General features: G+C 39.7%; 2 protein-coding genes across 2 annotated transcripts in view; both read right to left on the bottom strand.

The window, feature by feature from the left end:
• The window catches only part of LOC130840848 (leucine-rich repeat-containing protein 37A-like), a 32029-nt gene extending 23029 nt beyond the window's left edge, over nt 1-9000 (bottom strand). The window contains exon 1 of the mRNA XM_057716812.1: nt 8877-9000. Within this exon, the coding sequence (XP_057572795.1) occupies nt 8877-8896 (20 nt within the window). The 5' untranslated portion in view covers nt 8897-9000. The remainder of the gene's footprint in view (nt 1-8876) is intronic.
• Nucleotides 1-25025, bottom strand: part of LOC130840847 (pleckstrin homology domain-containing family M member 1-like) — a 100144-nt gene that overhangs the window by 1311 nt on the left and 73808 nt on the right. The window contains 1 exon segment of the mRNA XM_057716811.1: nt 22680-22751. The gene's annotated coding sequence lies outside the window, so the exon portion shown is untranslated.

The raw sequence follows: 25025 nt of genomic DNA, 5'->3' as shown, positions 1-25025 counted from the left end.
GGTTGTTGAATAAATAAATAACATTTTGTTTATACATCAATAAATGAACAAATTCATTTTTGGGAACAAATTTTTATTCCAAAATGCTGCAATCGATTTTCTAAGACACATAGGGGGAAAAAAAAAGAACCAAAAGAAACAGGAAGAAAGAAAACAAAATCTGCCTTTAGGCTAATTCTACTCAAGAAATATTAGCATATTTTGGTAGACTATTATAAAGATAATTATCACAACTAATATCTTTTGGGTTGCCAGGCATGTGTGATCAGCATTTCACATTTAATCTTCACAGTAACCTTATGTGATAGATATATTACCCCATTTAACAGTTAAGGAAACTGAGGGACTGAGAAATTATATAACTTGTCCTAAGTCATCAAGCTAAGAAGCAGAGCTGGAATTTGAACTCAGTTCTGACTCTAAAGCCTGTGTTTAACCTGTATTTAAAAAAAGGGGCGAAAAAAAAAAAAAGGCAGGGGGATAAAATATCTGTTATTTTAACCTTAATTTTGAGAGCAATAAATACAGAAATACATTTTCAAACTTCATCTGCCCATGTGGGAGAGCATCTATGAGAATTCTATTTTCTCTTTTTATTTCTTTTCCTGAATCATCTCCCATGATAAATATTAATTAGCCTATGCTCACTGAGACTTTAGAGATTTTTTAAAATGTTGCAGGCAAATCAGTAAAAATGATGGAGTAAGGACATCTGAAAATTCATCCCTCCCTAAAAGCAACGACAACAACAAAACTGGCAAAAATAGGTCAGAATCAACTTTTTCTGAACTCGGGCAATTTAACCAATGGGCTTGCAGCAAACGGCAAGGGGGACAACTTATTCAAGGAAAATGAATGAATTTCTATAAGAACAATGAGATCTGTGTTGCTTTAATTTGTCCTTGACCTTTGCTCTCCATGCCAGCGGTAACCTTGAAAAATAGCCCACATCCCTGGTACCAGAGGGGGCAGAATGGACTGGGAGGCCCTTCAAAGCCTCATTCCCAAAGAACTGCCATTGTTTTACATGTCTGGTGGTTCCCTGGAAGACCTCACTTGAAAGCCTTGCCTTTGACCTGACTGAGAGCTGCCTAGAACGAAAAGCCTCTCCTCAGGTGGCAGTTTTGGAACACATTTTCAAGTAAATACTTTAACATGGCAGTTGCATGAGGCAATGGATGACACTTTGGGGCAAAAAACAGCCTAACCAAAATGCTTAAAAAGAAGAGCTGAGGAATGAGATGTCCACAGAGACTTTGAAATGTCCCCACATATTGCTGGGAAGCTGGACGACCACAAGACAGATTCCTGGGAATCTAAGGAAATAACTGCTAGCATTAATAAAGGAGTTCAGCAAGGTTGCAGGATAGAAGATCAATATGCAAAAACGAGCTGTATTTTTATACACCAGCAATGAGGAATCCAAAAATGAAATTAAGAAAACAATTCCATGTGTAACAGCATCAAAAAAATAAAGTACTCAGGAAAACATTTAACCAAATAAGTGCAAGAGTCACACTGAAAAGTACAAAGCTGTTGAAAGAATTGAAGAAGATCTAAATCAATGTAAAGACACACTGTGTTCACGGATCGGAAGAGAATATTATTAAAATTTCACTACTTCCCATTGGCGTATGGTTTCAGTGCAATTCCTATCAAAATCCCAGCTGACTTCTTTCCAGAAATTGCCAAGCGAATTCTAAAATTCATATGGCCGTTCAAGGAAACCGCATAACCCAAACAATGTTGGTAAAGAACAAAGTGGGAGGACTCACACATCCTGCTTTCAAAACTCAGTTCAAAGCTACTGCAGTCAGAGTGTGTTACTGGCATAAGAATAGACATGTAAATCGATGGAACAGAATTGATGGTACAGAAGTCAACCCTCACATTTATAGTCTATTGATTTTCAACAAGGGGGCCAAAACAACTCAATGTGGAAACAACAGTCTTTTCAAATGATGCTGGGACAAGTGTACATCCACACACAAAATAAGCAAGCTGGACTCCTCCACGTCCCACCATATATGAAAATTAACTCCAAATGGATCAAATATCCAAATGTAAGAGCTAAAGCTGTAAAACTCTTAGAAGAAAACACAAGAATAAATCTTTATGACCTTGCATTAGGCAGCAGTTTCTTAGATATGATACCAAAGCACAAACAACCAAAGGAAACATAGATGAAATGGACTTTATAAAAATTAAAAATGCTTCTGCTTCCAAGGACACTATCAAGAAAGTGAAAAAACACATAGAATGGGAGAAAATATTTGCCACTCATATATCTGATAAAGGTCTAGTATTCAGAACAACCAGAAAATATAAAGAACTCTTACAACTCAATAAAAAGATAAGTAATTTTTAAATTGCTCCAGAGAAGATATACAGATGGCCAATAAGCATATGAAAAGATGCTCAATGTCTTAAATCATTACGGAAGTACAAATCAAAGCCACAATGAGATACTATTGATACTTAATACTAACATGGCTATAATCAAACAGACAATAACAAATGCTGGCGAGTATATGGAGAAACTGGAAACCTCATACCTTGCTGGTGGGAATAGTGCAGCCACTGCAAGAAACAGTCTGGCAGGTCCTTGAGAAAGTTCAGCTAACACTTATCCTGTGACCCAGTAATTCCACTCCTAGGTATACACCCAAGAAAGATTTTAAAAACTATGTCCAAACAAACACTTGTGAATGTTCAAAGCAGCATTCTTCATAACAGCCAAAAAGTGGAAACAACACAAATGTCTATGAACTGATGGATGGAAGAATAACCGTGGCATATCTACACAATGGAATATTATTCAGCCTTAAAAAGGAGTGAAGTACTGCTATATGCTACAACATGGATGAACCTTGGAAATAACGCTATGTCAAAGAAGCCAGATACACAAAAAAGCCACATATTTTGTTTGTATGAAGTGTGCAGGATTGGCAAATCTGTAGAAACAGAAAGCAAATTCGTAGTTGCCAGGGCCTGGGAGGAGGGAGAAATGGAGAGTGATAGCTCATGGGTGCAGTATCTCTTTGTGGAACTGATGAAACTGTCTGTCTATTGAATCATTGACTTTAAAATGTCCCATTTCACATTATGTGGATTGTATCTCAAGAAAAAGAAAGTATCTTGTAAAATACAGGACACCAGTTGGCTGCAGACCAAACATGTTGGCAGATGGAGAAAGCAGGAGTGAAGGTTCAGACTGCTCCATGACCAAGGTCAGAGGCGGTCAGTGGTGAGGCTGGGAGCCATGCAGCTTGTTCTTGCCTTGGCAAGTCCCCTATGCTTCCTACTGTAGCCCATTCTTCTAGATTTTCTTAGTACAATTAAACTTGTTTGATTTGTAACACTCAGTTAACAGCCAGTATGATAACGTTAGAAAGAATGTGAGTGTCACATGTCTGGTTAAGCACAGTTCCTCAAACTTTGAGGCTATGAGAAAAAAAATTGGCATTAAATCCTGCCAGATCACTGGTGCGCTCCTGTGCAAGTAAATTCCTTCACCTCTGCATCTTCCTTTGCCCACTTTTCCCCAGTCATCAAGAATGACTATAAAGCAATATGAGTCAAAACAATTTAGCAGTGTGTTCTCCTTCCTCCAAAATTATCGCAGTCCTCTAACCCTTCACTTTTCTTTAGAGGTCCACGGCCTTGGTCCCATAAGCTCAGTGTTTCTTCTCAACCAAGCAGCCCTTCTCTAACAGAGTAATATCCTTGTGTTTATCCCTAATGAAATCAAACTATGGGGCCAAATTATCCTATTTCCTCCTGTCTTTAGTGCCATCTTTTATTCACTAAGTTTGTGCCTGGGCAACGGGGAGAATGAGTGAGAACGGAGTCAACAGCTCAATTTGGGGACCCTACAGCAACTGATTTCCCACAAACCACAGCACAGATGGCTTTAGATTCACAGTGGACACTGCACTAGAGCTTATTTCCATTTTGGTTCAACTTCCTCATTTTACAGATAACAGGTATGCTGACTCCTAGTCCATTGCCTTTTTGATATTCATGAGCTTATCTTTACAGAAGTAAAACGTGGCAACAGTGTTTATCAGCCTCAAAAGACCATCTCAGAGTCAAAGTTTAAAAAATGTTCTTCTCAATGGTTCTTAAAAATATATCTTATTTGAAGAAGAAAATTCAGATGTTTCTGCATGAGCCTTTTGCTGTAGAACAATGGGACAGATTAAAGGAAGCTCACAAAATAAGGGAACACTTCTTCCCTGCTATTTTTTTTTCTCCACATTCTTCTATACAGGTCCAGACAGATGGACTACATTTCCTTTTTATTAACTGAGGAGACACAGAAGAACTGAGGACTGAAGCATGTCATCACTGTCCTGAATGTACGGAAATCCTAAGAGCTTTAACTGAAAAAAATGTCCAAAGCAGGCCGTGAAAATAAATTTAAAATAAGACAACTCTAAAATCTCTATGCTAGAATCCCAAGGCAGGGGGCAGGTAGTCAAAGAAATAAGCAGAGTGACCTAGACCCTGTTCCAATATGTGTGAAGTATTTTGGGATGGAGTAACCCTCTTCTGTTATTCATCTACATAGGTCCATGAGAACACGACTCCCCATGAGAGGCTCTGCAATACAGGATGTCCAACTGCATCATGTAAACCCTTTCTCAGGAGGAAAATCCGAAAGAATCTGAAATGGTGAATCTGTATCTTAAGTCAAGTTCTGAGAATAGCCTTGACGTAGAGTCCCTGGCAGTGAGGAACAGAGGAAGATGCAAGGGCTGTGGAATCAGGCAGACCTGGGTTTGAATTCTGGCTGTCACTGTCTGGTACAGTGACTTGAGCAATGAACATCTCTGAGTCTTACTTAGTACCATTTACCTCATAAGGCAATTTGAGGATGAAATGAAAAGAGTGTATGCAAAGCACCTAGCATAGGCTGGGCACAGAGTAGGTGCTCAGAAGTAATGATGTTGGGACTCCCCAGGTGGTGCAGGGGTTGAGAATCTGCCTGCCAGTGCAGGGGAAACCAGTTTGATCTCTGGTCCCGGAATATCCCACATGATGCAGAGCAACTAAGCCCATCCACGAGAACTACTGAGCCTGCACCTAGAGCTCGCAAGCCAGAACTACTAAGCCCATGTCCCACAACTAATGAAGCCCGTGCACCTAGAGCCCGTGCACCACAACAAAGAATAGCCCCTGCCCACCACAACTAGAGAAAGCCCTCGCGCAGCAACAAAGACACAACACAGCCAATACATAAATAAATAAATAAATTTATGAAAAAAACCAAACAGAAGTAATGATGTCATATCTCCACTGGCCACTGGCAGAAATTCTGGGGATGCCCAGAGGTCACACAGCCAGGAGCTCCAGAGCCGTTAAATTCTCACAGGGAAAAAGCTCTCTGCTCTAAAGGGCCTATTCAAGTTAGAAGCCAACTGCAAGATACAATGCAGAAAAAGCCAAGTGGTCATTATTTAGCTCCTATTACAAGGAAATGAAGAGCCGCGTAGACAATTGCTTGCAAAGCTCAGAAGTGGTTCTGCCACTTATCAACAGTGTGAATCTAGCAAGTTATCCAACATCTCTGAGTTTCAGTTTCCTCATCCCCAAAATGGGGATAATAAGCGCTGCTGGGAAAATAGAATTGTGAGGTCATATGTATTCAGCACTTACCACGTACCAAGCACTATGCTAAAAGCCTTAGGCACACTATCTTACCTGTGTAATAAGTACGAGTACTTAGTATACTGCCTGGAACATAATAAGCACCTAAGAAGTGTAGGTATTAAAGAAACGTTACAGGGCACGGGAGAATTACCATGCTTCTGAGAAAAAGAAGATACCTTGTTATACAGGTGGGAAGAACAAGATGTAGTTGGGAGAAGAAAAGTATAGTAGTTGCTGGGTGTGACAGTCTCAACATTTGGAACTCTTACAAATAAAACAGCCACCTTAAATCACCCCAAAGGCCAGACCCAAGTTATTTTCATTTTTAATGTGTATGCCTTTTTGAATCTGAGAAGCTGCCAGGATGCCAGTACATACTAAACAGTGATAACAACACCCTGAACAGTGTAAACTTTTGTGTGCACACAGCTTCTAAAGGAAACCAATGCTGGCTGACTGGGGGAGCATGAGGGCGGCTCTGGGACCCCAGCTCAATTTGCCTTCACAGTGTGGCCACACCTATCTCATTGATATTCTCAACCGAGGGGTAAATAATAGGGATAAGGCTTGGAGTTTCCTCTTAATCTCTCTCAGTGCTCATGTCCTTGGTACAATATCGATGTACCACAGACAAGCCAGCATGTGAATGTGCTCTGTCTGGATGAGTTATATTGCCTTTTTTTTTTTTCTTTTTTTCTTTTTTTTTAATTAATTAATTTTTTTTTGGTGGAGGATGCGGGCAACGATCCCTATATTGCCTTTTGACACTGTAGAGTCCTTCAGTTTCTAAAACTCATGGAGTTTGTGTTGTTAGAACCAATGATGTGACTAAAAAAATGTTTAAAAATAAGCCATCAGTCTGGACCTGTGTAGGTGAATGAAGGAGAAGCACTTTAATCTCAGAAAAGAAAGTATACTTAACATTTAGGATTACCAACCACTGCTGGTTCTCCAAAATACATTTCATTCCTGATTTCATCTGAAAGAGATGTGATTATTACCACCATTCAAAGAGTGGTACCTTATTAATTAATAAGCTCTTGGCTCATCTGTGAGGTAGATTTCAGATTCAAACAGGACTGCCACACTGCTAACTAGTTCCCCCGGTGTTTGTCAATAACCTAGAGGCTTCATTCAAGAAACCTACTGAGTTATAATCACTGGAAACCTGGCGAGGAATCAAGGTTTTGTGAGGCCTACACCTCATCTACTTTGGGAAATCCTATCTAATAAAGAAAGACATGCAAAGTGATGAATATGAAAATCGCTAGGACCCCCTCCCAGGACAGTGAGGAGCCCTGAAGTGGAAGCTTCATTCAATTCATGATAAATCCATCTCAGCTGGGGCCCTTTTCCAATCTTATTTAAGCAGAGGAAAACACTGCTTCAACTTATAAACATCCCAGTAATGTGTCATTATAGGTAATAAAATGACAACGCGAGGGTGGCATCTTCCCTTGGCAGCTTGCCTTTGGAAGAGATGCGATAACGTTCATATCTCAGCATGGCAAATGTTTCCTGAAGCAAATTAGTTTGTCTATTAGAAAGACCTGACCCAAAACAAAGAAAGAGGTCTACCCCCAATACACACTTACTATATTGTGACAATCTTTTGAAAGTAACAGTGAGTGAGTTTTAGGAGTATAGTGTTAATTTCTTTCCAACACCAGATAGCTCTGCTTCTTGCGTTACCTTTTTCTGTCTTTTAAGATGAACACAGACATTCCAAAGGAAGACATTGCTGCCTCTTCCATTAGGAATCTCTTCTAACCCACCACCCATTTTCTACTTTGTTGTCGGTCTTGTTACCCTGCTGCACAGGTGCTAGAATGGCTCTCATATGTTTTCCCATCGACGTCCATCTTCCTCCTTCCAGTTTCCTGGGGACAAAGTCCCTGTCCTAGTCTTGTTTGTGTGCCCAGCACTTAGTACAGTGCTGATACACAGTGGGCATGGCACTTGGTGAATGTTTTTGAATGAATTCATTCATTTTTATCAACTGTGATGCCTTTATTTATTTATTTACTTATTTATTTCCCACTGTTTATTTTCCTGTGTTGCCTACATAACCATAGTGAAACTCCGATTCTTATAAGAGATGCCTGGTCTCATAAAATGTTCAGAAAAGGCGGTGAGTGTAAGACATTGTACTGACGCTACTGAAACCTCCTGGTGGAGGGACCTCAGGAGCCTGCTCTCTGGTGCGCTGGGTGCTCTCTCCCCAAGGTAGGCATCAGCAAACTAATGAGGGGAAGAAGGAGGCCGCCACAGATTGGCATCTGCAGGAACTGTTACTCCAGCTCCAGAGACACCCTCAGCACCTCCATTAACCTAAAATGAACTGTGTGACAGTGGGTTTCTGAACCACAAGACAGGTAAGAGTCTTTTCCAAAGCCAGGTGGAGAGGAGGCTCTTTACCTCTTCTGGCCATTGAACGTACCCACTATGATTTGCTTGTGTCACAGAGAAATCACAGAATTTTTCAGCTGAAGGGGTCTAAAACCCACATTTCTTATTGAAGACTAGTCAGGAAAGAAAGTACTGCATATAGAATCAGGCTACAGCAATGTATTTTCTGTATACTTTTCACACTACAGCTGAACACAAACAACAACTTATTCCATACCTCAAAGCTTCCTATTGGCTACAGATGATTCACTTCAGAGGTACATGCTTTTTGAAAAATAATGTTCTGGGAGGCTGGGGAGAGCCCTGTGGTGGGTGTTCAGGAATTCTTTCTGCTTCACCATTTAAAAGAAGCTAATAATGGTTGAGGAAGCAGCCACACCTTTTGCTCCCTGAAGAATTCTGTGCTAAACTTAGTTCTTTGCAGCTCTGTGTTGCATACACTTGAAGCAGTGTGGAACTCTGCACATGACCAGGAAATCAGTGTAAATTCAAACGTGGCATTTCACGGACCATTCGCATATTGGAGCAGCAGCACTGGGATTCCGTGACAATGCTAATTTGAGTGTTTTCGCTTGGTGCTTTTGATTGCCTGTGCGAAAGATCAGTACTATGGAAAGCAGAGCATTTCATACATATGAGTTAGACAAGTCTCTTGCCCTCTTTGTACCTTCGTTTCCTCATTCGAAAAAAACCAAATGGATCTGAAGACATACTTTCCAGAATTCCTACTGGGCTTACACCCAGCTAACCAATAAGTGTATGATGTTCTCACACAGAAATTTTTATATGTATTCATCTTCTACTTTACTTACAACTTATGTAAAAACTGCATTCCATGCCAGGCCTGAAACGTTCCAAAGCTCAGTTCTGTGAGTAGATTGCAACCTAGATTTCTACAAAGAAAAGACAAGCAGCAGAAGAAGAAAAATATACATTCTTTCAGAATTTATCCTTTGGTAATAATTCTAATTTCTATGTGAGGAAACATAACATCACTACTCCCTCCATACACTTAAAGAAATCTCACTGTGGAAGATATCATGCTTTATCCTTTCATGATTATATATGTGGTGCACTAGATACAAAACAGTAAATGCTCAGTAAATACTGCGTGATGTGATCTTTATTTCTCTAGAAAAGCAGCACTATTGACGTCTTGGGCTGGATAATTCTTTGTTGTGGGGGGCTCTCCTGTACACTGTTGGATGTTTCGCAGCATCTCTGGCCTCTGTCCACTAGGTGGCAGCAGCATATAGAGGCCTGACAGGCAAAACCACCTCCAGACATTGCCAAATGTCACCTGCATGCAAAATCACCCTGCTTGAGAACCACTGCTCTACAACGATTCACTCTGATCTGTGTAATACTTCTCACACTAATCTTTGCTAGGGACAAAAAGGATTTGCTACATAATTTTAGTAGTAATTGTAATCGTATTTCAAAATGAGTAACTAATTTTATAAAAACTTGTGGTATAAAACTTCCAAATATAATGAAGTTACATTTGTTACTTACATAAACTGCAAAAAAGGTAGCGGTTCAAATGTACGTCTTTCAATAGACTGTATTTTATTGCAGGATAAATCTCTAGGAAAAGGAAAAGGAATATATTGCCTCAATTAGCTACTAGGTATCTAATTAGTAGCAATCACTAGTAGAGGTTAGAATGATAATAATAAATAAGTAGCTCTGGTCTAAACTCCAAATCTTGAGGAATGTTATTTGAACCTTCCAGAGCCCCTAACCCTGCCTTCACCTCTCTTAAGAGTCTCACCCTCATGACCTTCATAAATTAAATATACACGTTTAGGTCTAGATAGACTTTGGAGGTAATCTTTCCTGAGAGCAGAAGAATTGATTAGATTCCACCTTTTGTGGTCTCATCATAGTCTAGATTATGAGCTCAAAGTTTTTATCTCCAACTATCATTATAATTTCTAATCGTAAAGTGAATATTCTTATATTTCCACACTTCCCATTTAGTTCTATTTTTCTAGGCCGCTTCAGTACCAGAAGAAATAAAAGATATCCTTTCATTCAACTTGAAAGGAAGTTACTCCTCTCATCAATATGCAACTTTAATTCCGTATCATACCTTCTATCATATTGACTTTTATTTGAAAATATCCACTCTTGACTATAGCTATCTTACTGCCATTGATTCCAGCTTAGTCTCTCATTTCACCTGGATGGGTAGAACTGTCTTCTGACTGCTGTTGCCACCTCCACTCTCTCCCTTTCTAAGCCACCCTCCACACAATCTACCAATTAACTCTCCAAAGGTGATTCCAAACACCAGCATCACTTGTGAACTTACCGAGGACACAAATACTCAGCCCTACTCTGGACCGACTGAATCAGTAACTATGGGGGTGGAGCTTGTGTTTTAACAAGTCCTCCAAGTGACTGTTTCAGAGCACTGCTGTGGTAACATGGTGGCTTGGCATCTTAGCCTCGGCTTGGCCTGCAAAGCCCTAGATAATCTGGCTCTAATCTCCTGCTCTCCCTGCTTGTACTCTACAGGTTCTCAAAGCGTTCTTCCTGTGTTTTGGTTTCTCCCACCTTCCTTTTGCAAGCTTATTCTTCCTCAGATGTCTGTGTGATGATACCCAACGGCCCTTCCAGGTCCCATCTAAACAGCGTTGTGCTGGTAACATCTTCCCTGATCCAATTTGAAGTCTTTCTTTCCCTCTTCTGTGCCGCAACACCAACTTACAGCTCTCATTGCCCATATCCATTTCTTTTCTAAAATGTAGCTCCTTTTGTATCCCATTTATCCCATTTCCTCTGAGCATAAGCTCCTTGGAAGTATGGACTAGGTCTTGCTCATGCACATTGTCTATCATGGTTAAAGCCAATGCATGGACATAAAGCAAACTCAAATATTTATAAAATCAACAAATATCTGAGGAGGGAACAGAAGGAGGAAAATGTTTGAAAAGAAACGCAGTTTTATTACTTCATGGTTCCCTCTTCTGTGTCTCTACAGCACTTTGTCATTATGGTTTGAGCTTATGTGTTTCTTTTCCGTGTGGGATCAGGAGTTGCTAAAAGGAATCCTGTCTTACCCATCTTTGTGTTCACAACACTCGGCATAGTACATATTCGCATATTCTTTTTAAGCTTTTTTATTGATTGGCATTGCTTTTTAAAGAATGAGAATACCTATGCTAACATGAAATAATCAGCTTATAAAGTATTTTATAGTAGAAGGAATGACGGGCCTAATCCACTGAGCAGTTATCTTGTTTTTCTCCAAACTGTGTTTGTAAGGTTTGCAGCCCAGATAGCAGAGAAGGAGGCTAATACAAAAGTGGTTGTGGGACGTCCTGGGTGGCCACAGTGCTTAAGAATCTGCCTGCCAATGCAGGGCACACAGGTTTGATCCCTGGTCTGGGAAGACCCCACATGCCATGGAGCAACTAAGCCCGTGTGACACAACTACTAAGCCTGCACTCTAGGGGCAGTGGCTTCAGTAGTCGCAGCATGTGGGCTCAGTAGTTACAGCATATGTGCTGTAAAGCCTGCAGGACACAACTACAGAGCCCACATGCCACAACTACTGAAGCCCACATGCCTATAGCAAGTGCTCTGCAACAACAGAAGCCACCGCAATGAAAAGCCCCCACTCACCACAACTAGAGAAAGCCCTAGAGCAGCAACGAAGACCCAATGCTGCCAGTAAATAAGTAAGTAAATAAATAAATAAATAAATAAATACATCTATCTAAACAAAAGTGGTTGCCCCTTAAGGCTTTGAAAGTTTGATAATTAAAATAACTATTTTTAAAAGGTGGCATGTGAGGCTCTTTATACTCACTTCCCTAAGCCTTTTAAATTTGCAAGAAGAATCTGTTTCCCTAGAGGATCATTACTTGGCTTGAAAAGGATTAATGACATACACAGCTTTGGATGCCATGAACAAAGGACAAAAACTGAGCTTTTATAGCAATGGACACAGTATCTACTTATCCCTAAAAAAACAGAACTACTATGCAAGCATTTCTTCCTTGATAAAGAAGCTGGAGAGCGAATTCCCTGGAGGCCCAGTGGACTCAGCCCTTCTACTTCTGGGGGCCTAGGTCAAATTCCTGCTTGGGGGAACTAAGATCCTGAAAGCTGTGGAGCACAACCTAAAAAACCAAACCAAAACAAACGAAGAAACAAAAAAACAGGAACAAAAGAAGAGGCTGGAGAGATTTTTGTTAGGTACATTTCTGATATGCTTGTTTAGTGTCAACATTTCTAAATATACCACTTAACCATCATCTTAAACATTTTTAATATTGGTATAATGATTCCTGCATCACAATTCTTAACAATAGTCTGTTTATTTTAGTAACAATGTATTCTGGACAATACTGTTTATATAATTCATCTGCTTATTTCACATTGAAATATTAATTTAATTTAGATTAAATGATGAAAATTATGAGTTAATGGCATTCATATGAACGTTAGTGTTCTATATTTTCTTGTCCTGTAGGTGACAATTTGAGGTTAACTTTTTTTTTTTTTAATTGGCCGCACTGGGGCTTTGTTGCTACATGTGGGCTTTCTCTAGTTGTGGCGAGCGGGGGCTACTGTTCAATGTGGTGCACAGGCTTCTCATTCAGGTGGCTTCTCTTGTTTTGGAGTACGGGCTCCAGGCACGGAGGCTTCAGTACTTGCGGCACACAGGCTCAGTAGTTGTGGCAACGGGCTGAGTTGATCCGTGGTATGTGAGATCTTCCTGGACCAGGGAATGAACCCATGACCCGTGCATGGCAGGCGGATTCTTAACCATTGTGTCACTAGGGAAGTCCTGAGGTTAATTTTAATTCCTTTCATTTTACTCAGGAACTTTTTCAAACCTATTCTGTAAAGGGCAGATAGTAAATATTTTAGGTTTTGCTGGCCACATACAGTCTCTGTCGCATATTTTTCTTTCTTTTTTTTTTCTTTGACAGTCCTTTAAAAACCATTTTTAACTTATACGCTGTATAGAAACAGACTGTGGGCCAGATTTGATTGTAGGTCATACACAAAATATAAACAGAGAGTATATGAACACATACAGTAAGGTTCATAGGGGAGTCTATTATTGCTCAAACCTCATCACCACTTTTCCTCTACAAATAAAGGGTTTTTTTTTTTAATGTATATCTTGTCTACATAATTAAAAAATTGAAAAAGAATAGGAGGTATTTAATGCTAGAGATGGGCTGGGGTCCTACACAGACTTACAGAATTGCAGGATTTTATTGCTGGAAGAAAATTGAAGAGATTATCTAACCTGAATCCCTTAAGTACTTTATAGATAATCCACTTTATAGATAAGAACTCATAAACAAATATGATTAATTAACTTACAAATACCGGAGGGATAGCAAGCCTTTAAAGGAGTCCTTATGTAATTCAGTCAAATGATTGTCACTGAGGATCCTGAAAAATGAAAAGGTTATTTCTGGATCAAAATGCAAAAGAAGTACAACTATTTACTACATAGGACTAACTCCTATATGTGGAGGAAAGCTGGGTAATGGTGCCACCCAAACATCCTATTTCTTATTTAATTTAGGGATGGTGATTTCTGCTCTGTTTTCATTTAAACCTTTCTTCTCACATCCTCCTTTGTGTCCACCTCTCTCTCCCTCTCTCTCTCTCTCACACACACACACACACACACACACACACACACACCCCATCCATTCTTCCACCAAATCATATAGTTAAGGCCTACTCTCTAGATCACCAAGTCTCTGTTAGAACCCAGCTCTGGGTTTTAACCCAGTGTTGCAGAGCTGTCCTTCCCTCCCATCTTTCCCCAAACCTTATCGGGAAGTCCCATACACAACTCTGTCAACGCTGCAAATGAAGCCATCTGATTCTTCCCCCATTAAAAAGTTTTTGAAAGCTAAAATGTCTATAAAGATACATAATGTAATTGTTCAGGTTAATAATTATAAAACAAATCCCCAGGTAACACCATTCATGTCAAGAAAGAATCCTGCCAACATCCCAGAAGCCCCCCGTGTACCCCTTTCCAATCACAACCCTCTCTGACTTTCTAGGGGGAACCACTATCCTGACTTTCATAAGAATTTCCTTGCTTTTTAAGTGTAGTTTTGTCTTTTCTGTATCAGCCATAAACAACACACTTTACTCTTGCTGCTTCTTCAACTTTAGCTAAGTGGAATCCTACTACATGTATTATTTCCTACATTGCTTCTTTCACTCAACATTATTTTGTAAAATAATGTTATTTTTGCCTGTAGCATGTAGTGTTGCATGTCCAAGTATATGAGGCTTCTGGGTATGTGAAAGTGGCTAATGTGACAGAGTTGAATTTTTAATTTAATTCATTTCAATTATTTTAAAATTGAAATTTAAAAAACCGACAATGTAATTACTGCAAAATGTTTATGTTTGCAACAATTTGTGTATGTGATACTACTTTTTCAACTATAAATTTTATGAAATCTAAATACACCTCAAGCATTTGTGATAAAACTTTGCAACTAAATTGTAATTACAAAGAATTAGCGTGGAAAAAAATGTAGAGTCTCTCATTAACATTTTTTTAATTCTAACTTTTTTTCTCTACATTTTTAAAAAATATTTATTTATTTAGGCTGTGCTGGGTCTTTATTGCAGCATGCAAGATCTTTTTGCAGCGGCATGTGAGCTTCTTAGTTACGACACGCACTTTGTTGAAAAAATGTAGAGTATCTTACTAATAATGTATACAATGATTACATATTAAAATGATATTTTGGATATAAGGGTTAAGTAAAAGTTATTTATTTTTTCTGTTTCTTTTTACTTTTATTTTAAAGTGGCTAGCAGAAAATTTAAGATTACCTGTGTGGTCTGCATTATGTTTCTGATGAAGTGTATGCCTTCTAACTCTATCACTATACCACACTTTATTTTTTCATTCAACTCTTGGTGCACACTGAGACTTTTCTAGTTTTTAGTTATTAAAAACAATACTGCTTTGAACATGCTTGTGTTTGTTTCCTGATACATATTTGCCTGAGTTTCTCTAGGATGTAACAGGGATATAAAATTGTTTTCCTAAGGTGTGCTGTTTCAAGTTGGCAGATTGAAACATGTCTAGTCTCCACCCATTCAACTTCCACCAAAATCTCCAGGAATGCTAGAAAAGATATAACTTAAAAATTACCACCTTAGCTCAATGCATGGGAACAGCTCCACAAATGCTCCCCTACCAGAAATGTCCTGGAACTGCCTACAGGGTGAACCGTTGTAACCGTGTGGTAGGAGCAGCCTACAGCACACATCAACCCCACATCTTTCCTCCTTGATCCAGGTGGCAAAAGTGTCCTCTTCCAGGTAGCAGCAATTGCTGTCAGGAAGGAGGCAAGGTCCCAGGACCCTGGAAGAAAGCTTTGCACTCCCTGACTAGCCACCAGAAGGCACCTTCCACCTCTGCCTTATTCTCAGGGGAACCCATTGGGAGGAACAAGCCCCAGCAGCTCATTTCACTTCTCCCCTAAAGCTGGGAAACAAAAGCAGTAGCATCTCAACTACAAAGATGAACTGCACTCAGGAATGACCAAACAATGTGAGAGAGCCAACTCCATCAAGCACAGAAAACAAAAGCAAACATAAGAGCTCATAGCCACTCCCTCTTGCAAGAGCACCAGAATGACAACTAAATGCTGACCAATCATCAACAGAAAGACACTGGAACTCACCAAAAAAGACACCCCACATCCAGAGACAAAGGAGAAGCTGCAATGAGACAGTAGGAGGGGGCGCAATCGCCTTGAAATCAAATCCCACAAATGCTGGGTGGGTGTCCCACAAACTGGAGGACAGTTATACTGCACAAGTCCACCCACGAAAGTGAGGGTTCTGAGCCCCATGTCAGGCTTCCCCACATGGGAGTCCAGCAACGGGAGGAGGAACCCCATACAACCAGACTTTGAAAGCCAGCGGGATTTGACTGCAGGACCTCCACAGGACTGGGGAAAACAGAGATGCCACTCTTGGAGGACACACAAGAAAGTGTGCTCACCAGGACCTAGGGGGAAGGGGTAGTGACCCCATAGGAGATTGAACCAGACCTACCTGCTGGTGTTCGAGGGTTGCCTGCAGAGGTGGGGGGTAGCTGTGGCTCACCAAGGAGACAGGGGCACTGGCAGCAGGGGTTCTGGGAAGTGCTCATTGGCATGAACCCTCCCAGAGTCCACCATTAGCCCCACCAAAGAGCCTGTAAGCTCCAGTGCTAAGTAGCCTCAGGCCAAACAACCAACAAGGTGTGAACACAGCCACACCCATTAGCAGACAAGCAGATTAAAGTTTTACTGAGCTCTGCCCACCAAATCAGATTGAAGTCTTACTGAGCTCTGCCCACCTAGCCCTATCCACCATCAGTCCCTCCCATCAGGAAGCACCCACAAGCCTCCTAGATAGCTTCCTTCACAAGAGGGCAGACAGCAGTATCAAGCAGTATCAGCAGTATTTTGTCTTGTGGAACTGAAAACCACAGGCACAGAAAGAGAGAGAAAATGAAAAAGCAGAGGACTTTGTACCAGATGAAGGGACAGGATAAAAACCCAGGAAAACAACTAAATGAAGAGGAGATAGGCACCCTTACAGAAAAAGATTCAGAATAATGATGGTGAAGATGATTCAGGACTTTGAAAAAAAACTGGATGCAAAGATCGAAAAGTTTACCAAAGACCTAGAAGAATTAAAGAACAAACAGACACATGCAACACAATAACTGAAATGAAAAATACACTAGAAGGAACCAACAGCAGATTAACTGAGGCAGAACGGCAAATAAGTGACCTGCAAGACAGAATGGTAAAAATCACTGTTGCGGAAAAGAATAAGGAAAAAGGAATGAAAAGAGCTGAAGACAGCCTAAGAGACCTCTGGGACAATGTTAAACGCACCAACATTCTCATTGTAGGGGTCCCAGGAGGAGAAGAGAGAGAGAAAGGACCCGAGAAAATACTGGAAGAGATTCCAGTTGAAAACTTCCCTAACAGCTACCCAAGTCCAGGAAGCGCAGAGAGTCCCAAGCAGGATAAATCCAAGGAGAAACATGCCAAGACATACAGAAGTCAAACTGACAAACAGTAAAGACAGAGAAATGTTATTAAAAGCAACAAGGGAAAAACAACAAATAACATACAAGGGAACTCCCATAAGGTTAACAGCTGATTTCTCAGCAGAAACTCTGCAAGTCAGAAGGGAGTGGCATGATATATTTCAAGTGATGAAAGAGAAGAACCTACAACCAAGAATACTCTACCCAGCAAGGATCTCCATCGAATTCAGATTCGATGGAGAAATCAAAAGCTTTACAGACAAGCAACAGCTAAGAGAATTCAGCACCACCAAACCAGCCCGACAACAAATGCTAAAGGAAGTTCTGTAAGTGGGAAACATAAGAGAAGAAAAGGACCTACAAAAACACAAACAAAACAATTAAGAAAATGGTAATAGGAACATACATCTCAACAATTACCTTGAATGTAAATGGACTAAATGCACCAACCAAAAGACACAGGCTAGCTGAATGGATACAAAAACAAGATCCGTATATATGCTGTCTACAAGAGACCCACTTCAGACCTAGGGACGCATACAGACTGAAAGTGAGGGGATGGAAAAAGATATTCCATGCAAATGAAAATCAAAAGAAAGCTGGAGTAGCAAGAGTCACATCAGAGAAAATAGACTTTAAAATAAAAAATGTTACAAGAGACAAGAAAGGACATTACATAAAGATCAAGGGATCCATCCAAGCAGAGGAGATAACAATTATAAATATATATGCACTCAATATAGGAGCACCTCAATCCATAAGGCAAATGCTAACAACTATGAAAGAGGAAATGCAAGGCAGAAATAGAGACACAGGTGTAGAGAACAAACACATGGACACCAAGTGGGGAAAGCGGGGAGGGTTGGGGGGGGGGGGGAATGAATTGGGAGATTGGGATACCAAATTGTACACTCTAAATATAGGCTGTTTATTGTCTGTTAACTGTACCTCAATAAAAGTTCTTAAAAAAAAAAAGAGCTTATAGCCAATGAATCAGAGTTAACAAAGCACAAGAGGACCTTAGCATAGCATAATTATTACCCTCAGACAGAGGGAAGCACATAGCATATCCATGAAAAAGAATCAACTCAAGAATATACGAATCAAAAGTGTTAGCAGTCATAAAAACTCAGTATATGAGCAGCAGAAATGACAGTTAAAGAGTCAATTAGAAAACTCAGAGATCCAGCCAATGACCTGTCCAGAGTGCAGAATGAAGGGCTCCGGGATGACTCACAGTCAGGCCTGACACCTGGGTCTGCCCGAGGACTGTAAGGTCTGCTCTCACAATAAAGACTAGGAGCATGCTGGGGGGAGGATGGGGTGCTACTTTGCACCTGTTTCTTATACCTAATGAGCAGGAAGGCACATAACCAGCACCCCAAGAGTGGAGTGACGGTTCGGTAGAGAGCCAGCACAGGAGAAACTCTGTAAGATGTCAAAGAATCCCCTTCCTTGCACGTACTATTAACGGTGGTGCGTCCTTCAGGAGCCTTGGGGATCTGAGCACATGCTGTGTTGCCCTGTGAAACTATTTCCATTGAGTCCTGCATTTAAAACATTCTGGTTTTCACTCAGGATCTCTTGCTCACATATTTATATTAATTCCATCTCATAGCTTAATTCCATCTCATAAATTAATTCTTTACTAATAGCTTATGAGAGTTAAAATATTACTACCTGAAAACTCTGCAACTCTCAGCTATTAAAGTGGTTCCTATTATAGAGAATACAATCACACACATGTTTAAAAGATCACTAAAACAAAAACACAAAAGACTTTAATTCCCACAAAGAACACTTGGAGCCCTGACAACGCTTCAAGGACCCTGACCTGCATTTGAAATTCACCATGTTAGAAGGAGCAGCAGTGATGGTCAGAATCCATGTTAGGGGGGATGGTCAACAGCTGGTGCTAAGATGGATTGTCTTCTCACCTCTGTTAAGTGGTGGCTTCATATCACCATGGAAATGATCCAAAAACACAAAACCAATCAATGTGTCCAACAATGTTTACACTAACCCTTCTCATAATTTCAAAAGTTGGAAAAAACTCTCCCTCCCCATGTCATGTAACAAAATTGTATGTGTATGCCATGAATGACACACAAAGGTCACAGGAAATGACGATATATGAAAAAACTCAAGAGAAAAGAGAAACTCATATATGCTAATTATAACTTTGAACGCTGACAAGGATTCAGCAAGGACGGCGAAGAGATGGGGCTGATCTCTCTGACTGGCTGAGGCCCACATCACCCTGGTTAGAGTCTGAATATCATGTGGGACAGGGAGTAAACAAAGACTATACATTTTCAATTAATGCGGTTTCTTTCGGTGAAGTTGTCTGCATGACAGGACAGTAAAACAGTTTTAAATAACAATAACAAATTCAACCTAGCAGTAAAGTGGAAACTGAGAATGAGTCAGTCACAAAAAATTTCCAAAAAAGGAGCTTCAAATACGCAATAACTGAATAACTGAACTCAAATACACTGCTGTGTAGAACTCCAAATATTCATTATGACTAAAGCAAAAATTTTAAGACTATGGGGAATCAGAGTTAAAGCCAGATCTAAAACTTTCTCAACCATGCAAATATCAAAACCAGGCATGAAGTAACAGTTAAGAAACATCCACGTTTAACTTCTGACCAGGGTTCTGGTCTAAGACAATCTTCCGAATTTCACATTCATTCTTGATTCTATATTATTGACAATTATCCTTCTCTCCACCTCAGTAACTTCTAGGAAACTGAGAGGCCTCAGGGTTGGTCTGCTGGTTGGTTTGACTTAAGTATGTGTATAATACAAACAGTAGGCCATTCTGGAATTGATTTCCTCTCCTTCCCCTACTTTCTTTCTCTCCAAAGTACTTACCAATACTTGAAATTATATCTATTTATTATACTTATATACTTATTTTTATGTATTAGTAAACCCCCTGAGAACTGGGATACTTAGGCTGGTTTACTCTTGGGCCTGTATCCCTAGCATGTAAAACAGTTGCTGGCATGTACTAAATACTCCAAAAATATTTATTGAATGAATTCAGAAAGTGACAGGTACTTTTATTTAACTATCAGATACTTTTATTTAAAGCAGTCATCCACTTAGCATCACTCATGAAGATAAGTACAGGAAAAGAAATGTCTTTCTTCTCCCCTACATTTGTGACTCAGTCTTCTGAGACAAGAATCCTTTGAGAATTTCATAAAAGCAATGGTTCTTGTCCCTAGAAAACTGCACTCTCTTGAACGCATGCAAAAGTGTGCATGCAATTTCCATCCATGGATCATCCTTTTAGGGCAGAAGTCTATGAACAGAGTGGACTGAATCCAGAGGGCAGAACTTGGATGAGAAACAAAATTACATCTCAATTTTCACAAATCTCTATCTAAAATCAGCATTTCCTTCCATTTTGAATGTAGGCAACACATCACACCAGATCAGCACTATAGTTAATTTGGTCCCCAATGGAAATCACAGATCATCTGCTACCATGTATATGTTACAGATATCTCGAAACACCATTTATTCTCATCACTACCTTGGAGCTATGATATTTATAAGACCTACCACCATATCCTGTTATTTAATGTGTTAAGAGCATATTTATTAGTATATCACGAACTTTAAAAATATTCTGAAAACTATTTCAATATAATTAGTTTGCCTTGTTTTTCTATATATTTTAACTTATTATACATTTCAAAACAAGATCCCAAGAACATAAGCTTCTTCAGATCACCAGAGAGATGTACATGGGGGAGCAGGAGGGAAGGTTAAGAAATTCTGCCTTGGGGAATCATTGAACCCAAGTTAGGAACCTCTGCTTACAAGGTATAAACCTCAAACTGACTTAGAAATCTTCAAACCTTACCAGACTCATGTTATAGTGTATCACCTCCCAAACACATGCTTTTTAGAAAATTAATTTTTAATTTCAATTTATTTTTAAAAATATGTAATATATATTCACATGGCTCAAAATTCCAAAAATATATAGCACACGATCCAAACTTTTTCTCTTACCTCTGTCCCTCAGTCTACCACCCCACCTCCACTCCCCAGAGGAAACTAAGTTATCTATTTCTTGTGCCAGATGACTTTCATTTTTCTTACAACTTTGGGAAATAAAATCTCCAACTTAGATGCTATCATGGGAAATATAAACTACAGATAGTATTTAGGAAATCTGTAAATTAAAAAAATTGTCTGCTAGTGTCATTTTTTTTTCCTCTAATATCCAATAAGATATCAGACTAAGGGGACACCTCTTTAAGAGCTGTCATAAACCCTATTTTTAGGTTGACTGTTACGTCTTTTATTATTAATTTGGAAGTCATGTATGACTTGTCTATTCAAGTTGAACTAATGATAGGACCACAAACTATCATGAAAAATTACTTTGAATGTGTTTTTCCAAATTCACTTGTGTATCTAAACTGGCTTTTTCTACAAATGGATATAAAAAATAGTAACAGAAAAAAGGGCAAAGGACAGACAATTCAGGGATAAAATACAAATGTTCGGTAAACATATAAAATATTTAAATTCACAAGTAACCAGAAAAATTCAAATTCAGATGGGACCCCTTTTAGTCACCCATCAGATCAGCAAGAAAAAAAAAGAAAGAAAGAAAAAAAGGAGAGACTATCAGTGGTGAAAGGGTGTGGGGAAATGAAAGTCATCACAGAATGTTGACTGGCGCTTAAGCTGACTCAACCTTTTTGAGGGCAATGAAAATTTTATATCTACAGAGTCTTCACACCAACCATCCCAGTTTTAGATAATGATTCTACAGAAATATTTGACCAGGTTCACAAAGATGCAGGTACAAGGACAGTAACTGCATCGATGCAGTAACAAGAAAACGACATGATCTAAACATCCTTCAAGGGGGGCAGTATTAAACTGTGATACATTCACACTATGGAATACCATGCAGGAGGTTAAATGAATGCGATAACCACCTATGTACCGGGAAGGAAAGAAATCTACCAAGGTGAGTCAAAAATTATCTGCACTCTGGCTGTAGAAATTCTATCGCCAGAGAATGGATAATTGTTGACTCACCCTCCTAAGACATAGCATGAAGTGAAAGTCAAGTTGCAGAAGATTATCATTTATGTAAAAAATAAAATAAAATCACACGGCAAACCTATGTTCTTACTTTAAATATGCATTTACTCAAATATATGGAAGAGTCTGCAAGGATATATACTAAACTCAAAGTAGCATGGGTGGGGGATTAGGGCACAAGGAGGGTTTTCACTATACCTGTTATTTCATTTTTACATATTGAGAATATAATGTATTACGTGTATAATGGAAAAGGACGTTAAATTGGCTTTTACTGATTTTAAAGAAGGCCTGCCAAATTTAATTTCAAAATAAACACAGAATTTCAATCAGTAGGTTGCTTTGGGATACGGAGGGGGAAATACCTTTTCTCACAGCTATTGACCTCAAAATTCTGGACCAAGAAGGATCTTACAATGCAGTTAGCTCTTTGTATTCATATCTGGACAGAATATACTCACAGTGTCTCAGTCCAACGGTATGCCTTCCATACATTTTCATCAATGTGAGAAATAGAGTTTCCTTGGAAATTTCTGTGAAGAAACACAGTTCACATCCTTGAGTCGGCAGGAAAAGAATGAAGAGAATAAGTAAAAGAATCATGGCCACCTTGTGGGGAATATTCAAGTGCAGAAGAGACCAGTTTTCTCATTCCCACAGCTTCTCAGCTGCCCAGTGTGCACAGTTAATAAAGACATAACGTGAGGCCACTGGCACAAACAACGCGGCCTCTCCTCAGAACCTGAACTTCCTCTCTGTCCAATTTCTTGGATACGTAATGCCAGTTGCTTTGAATGTAAGTCTTTTTTTCCCCAAAATCACTTATGTGTCTAAAATGACTCCTACCAATCAATGAGAAAAATGGCAAGCACTGCTCAATATCAGCAGATAAATATAAAGAAATCCTATGCCAGGCAATACCAAAGGTTTGGTTAGTGCCCTCAAAATCTCTCCACATGTTGGAAGGATAAGGGCAGTTAGAACTTGGAAGGACTAATATGAAAACATCTCTTAGACATATTGCATAGGGAAAAGCACAAAGCACTGAGCAAGGAGTGAAGTTATCACCTCATTAGGGGAACAAATGCAAAGGAAAGAGGTTGGAAGGAAGGACACCATCAAAATAGTAACAGGAGTTACCTTATTGGTGGTGGGAAGATGGGGTACAATTTGCACATCTCATCCTATATACTTCTGTGACTTTTTTTTTTTTTTTGTTATGAGAATGTACCTGAGAATTAGACATGTTCAAGAGAAGCTGTTAAAATGTCGGAGGTTCAGTTTCAACCACTCATTCAGTGGATGGCTTTGAATCTTTACCTTTAGCTTTGTCCTCTTCCCTCAGCAACAATGAAACTATTCAGTTTATATGCACATTCTTCAGGGGGCTCAGAAAGAAGTCAAAACAGATACCTCTCTGCCCATCTGCCTAAGGGATATTTCCACACAAACAGAGCCTTCTAGGTGCTTTCTGCTCACCAGTAATAGATGCCTAAAACTGAACTCCTCTCCCTCACACTGACTCTCCTTCCCCACTGCTGTATTTCCAGCTGTTACACCACCATCCTTCTGCCCTTCAACACACGTGATTTTCCTCTTTCCTGTATACCCAATCCTCCAACTCTAGTCAGTTACTACATCTTGTCAGTTCTTCCTCTGTAGTGCTCTCAGAATTTTTTTTCCACTCCCATCTCAACCATTCTAATTCAGCCCCTTCTCACTTTACTCGTAGATTTTGCTAGAGCATGTTATTTGGTCTCCCTGAATCAAGCTTTCCCCTCTAGATCACTCTACATATGGAATCTAAAATCCTTCTCTCATTCTAAACATTTGTCTCTCTGGCTTGAAAACTTTCAGTGGCCCCCCATATCTTAGAGCATAACTTTCAAACCCCCATTGCAGAGAGCCAAGGTTTTTCAAAATCATATCTTTCACTGCTGCCTAACCCCATTCTTTACAGACAGACGGATCTACTAAACCCTGATCATCCCTGCACTCACACCTTTGCCTACACTGTACTCCCTGTTTTTTCTCTAAAAAATCATACCCAATCTTCACGTCCCAGCTAAAGTTTTAGCCTATCCATGCAGATTTCTGTGACCCCCACACCTCAGTGATTACAGGTTCTGGTGAATTACAGCCCCTATCTGTATCTCTTTTAATACTTTAGTATATATTACCTCCCTTTTAAGGCACATCCCCTTTCTTCCCACTTGGCATTGTCATGTTCTGGAGACAATGCTGGACTTCTGTGGCTCCAAGAGTACTTGGCCCTGGGCAAGAATGGGTGGGCACAGAATGGGTGCTATAAATAGAAAGCTAGGAAACGAATATGACTTCGAGATATAATGGAGAGAGTCAATAATAGTAATAGCTAACACTAAAATACATGCTACGCACTGATATAAGAGCTTTACCTGTATTAACGCATCTAAATCTCACGACAATGCTATGAGATGATGACCGCCACAGTCCCCACTTTACAGATGAGGACATGGAGTCACAAAGCTAATCAACGACAGACCTGGGTTCAAACCCAGGCGGCCTGGCTCCGGAATCTCACTCTTAACCACTCTGTGGTATTACCACCAACGAGGTGGGGAGAGGCACATGTTGCTGTAAAGAGGATGCAGCAAAGATGGGAGAAGAGTCGATGTTAAGGAGTTAAATACTGGAGTAAAAAATGGAGAAGGAAAAAGAATAAGGGCAATGATAAGTAGAAACCTGGAGAAGAGGGAACAATAGCAAGAAGGAGAATGAAGATAAGCAACATTGACAAACAAAAGGTAGAAATGGAAAGTCAGTCA

The sequence above is a fragment of the Hippopotamus amphibius genome, chromosome 17 (assembly GCF_030028045.1).
Source record: "Hippopotamus amphibius kiboko isolate mHipAmp2 chromosome 17, mHipAmp2.hap2, whole genome shotgun sequence".
Taxonomy (NCBI): domain Eukaryota; kingdom Metazoa; phylum Chordata; class Mammalia; order Artiodactyla; family Hippopotamidae; genus Hippopotamus; species Hippopotamus amphibius.
This window is presented reverse-complemented; position numbering and strand designations above follow the sequence as displayed.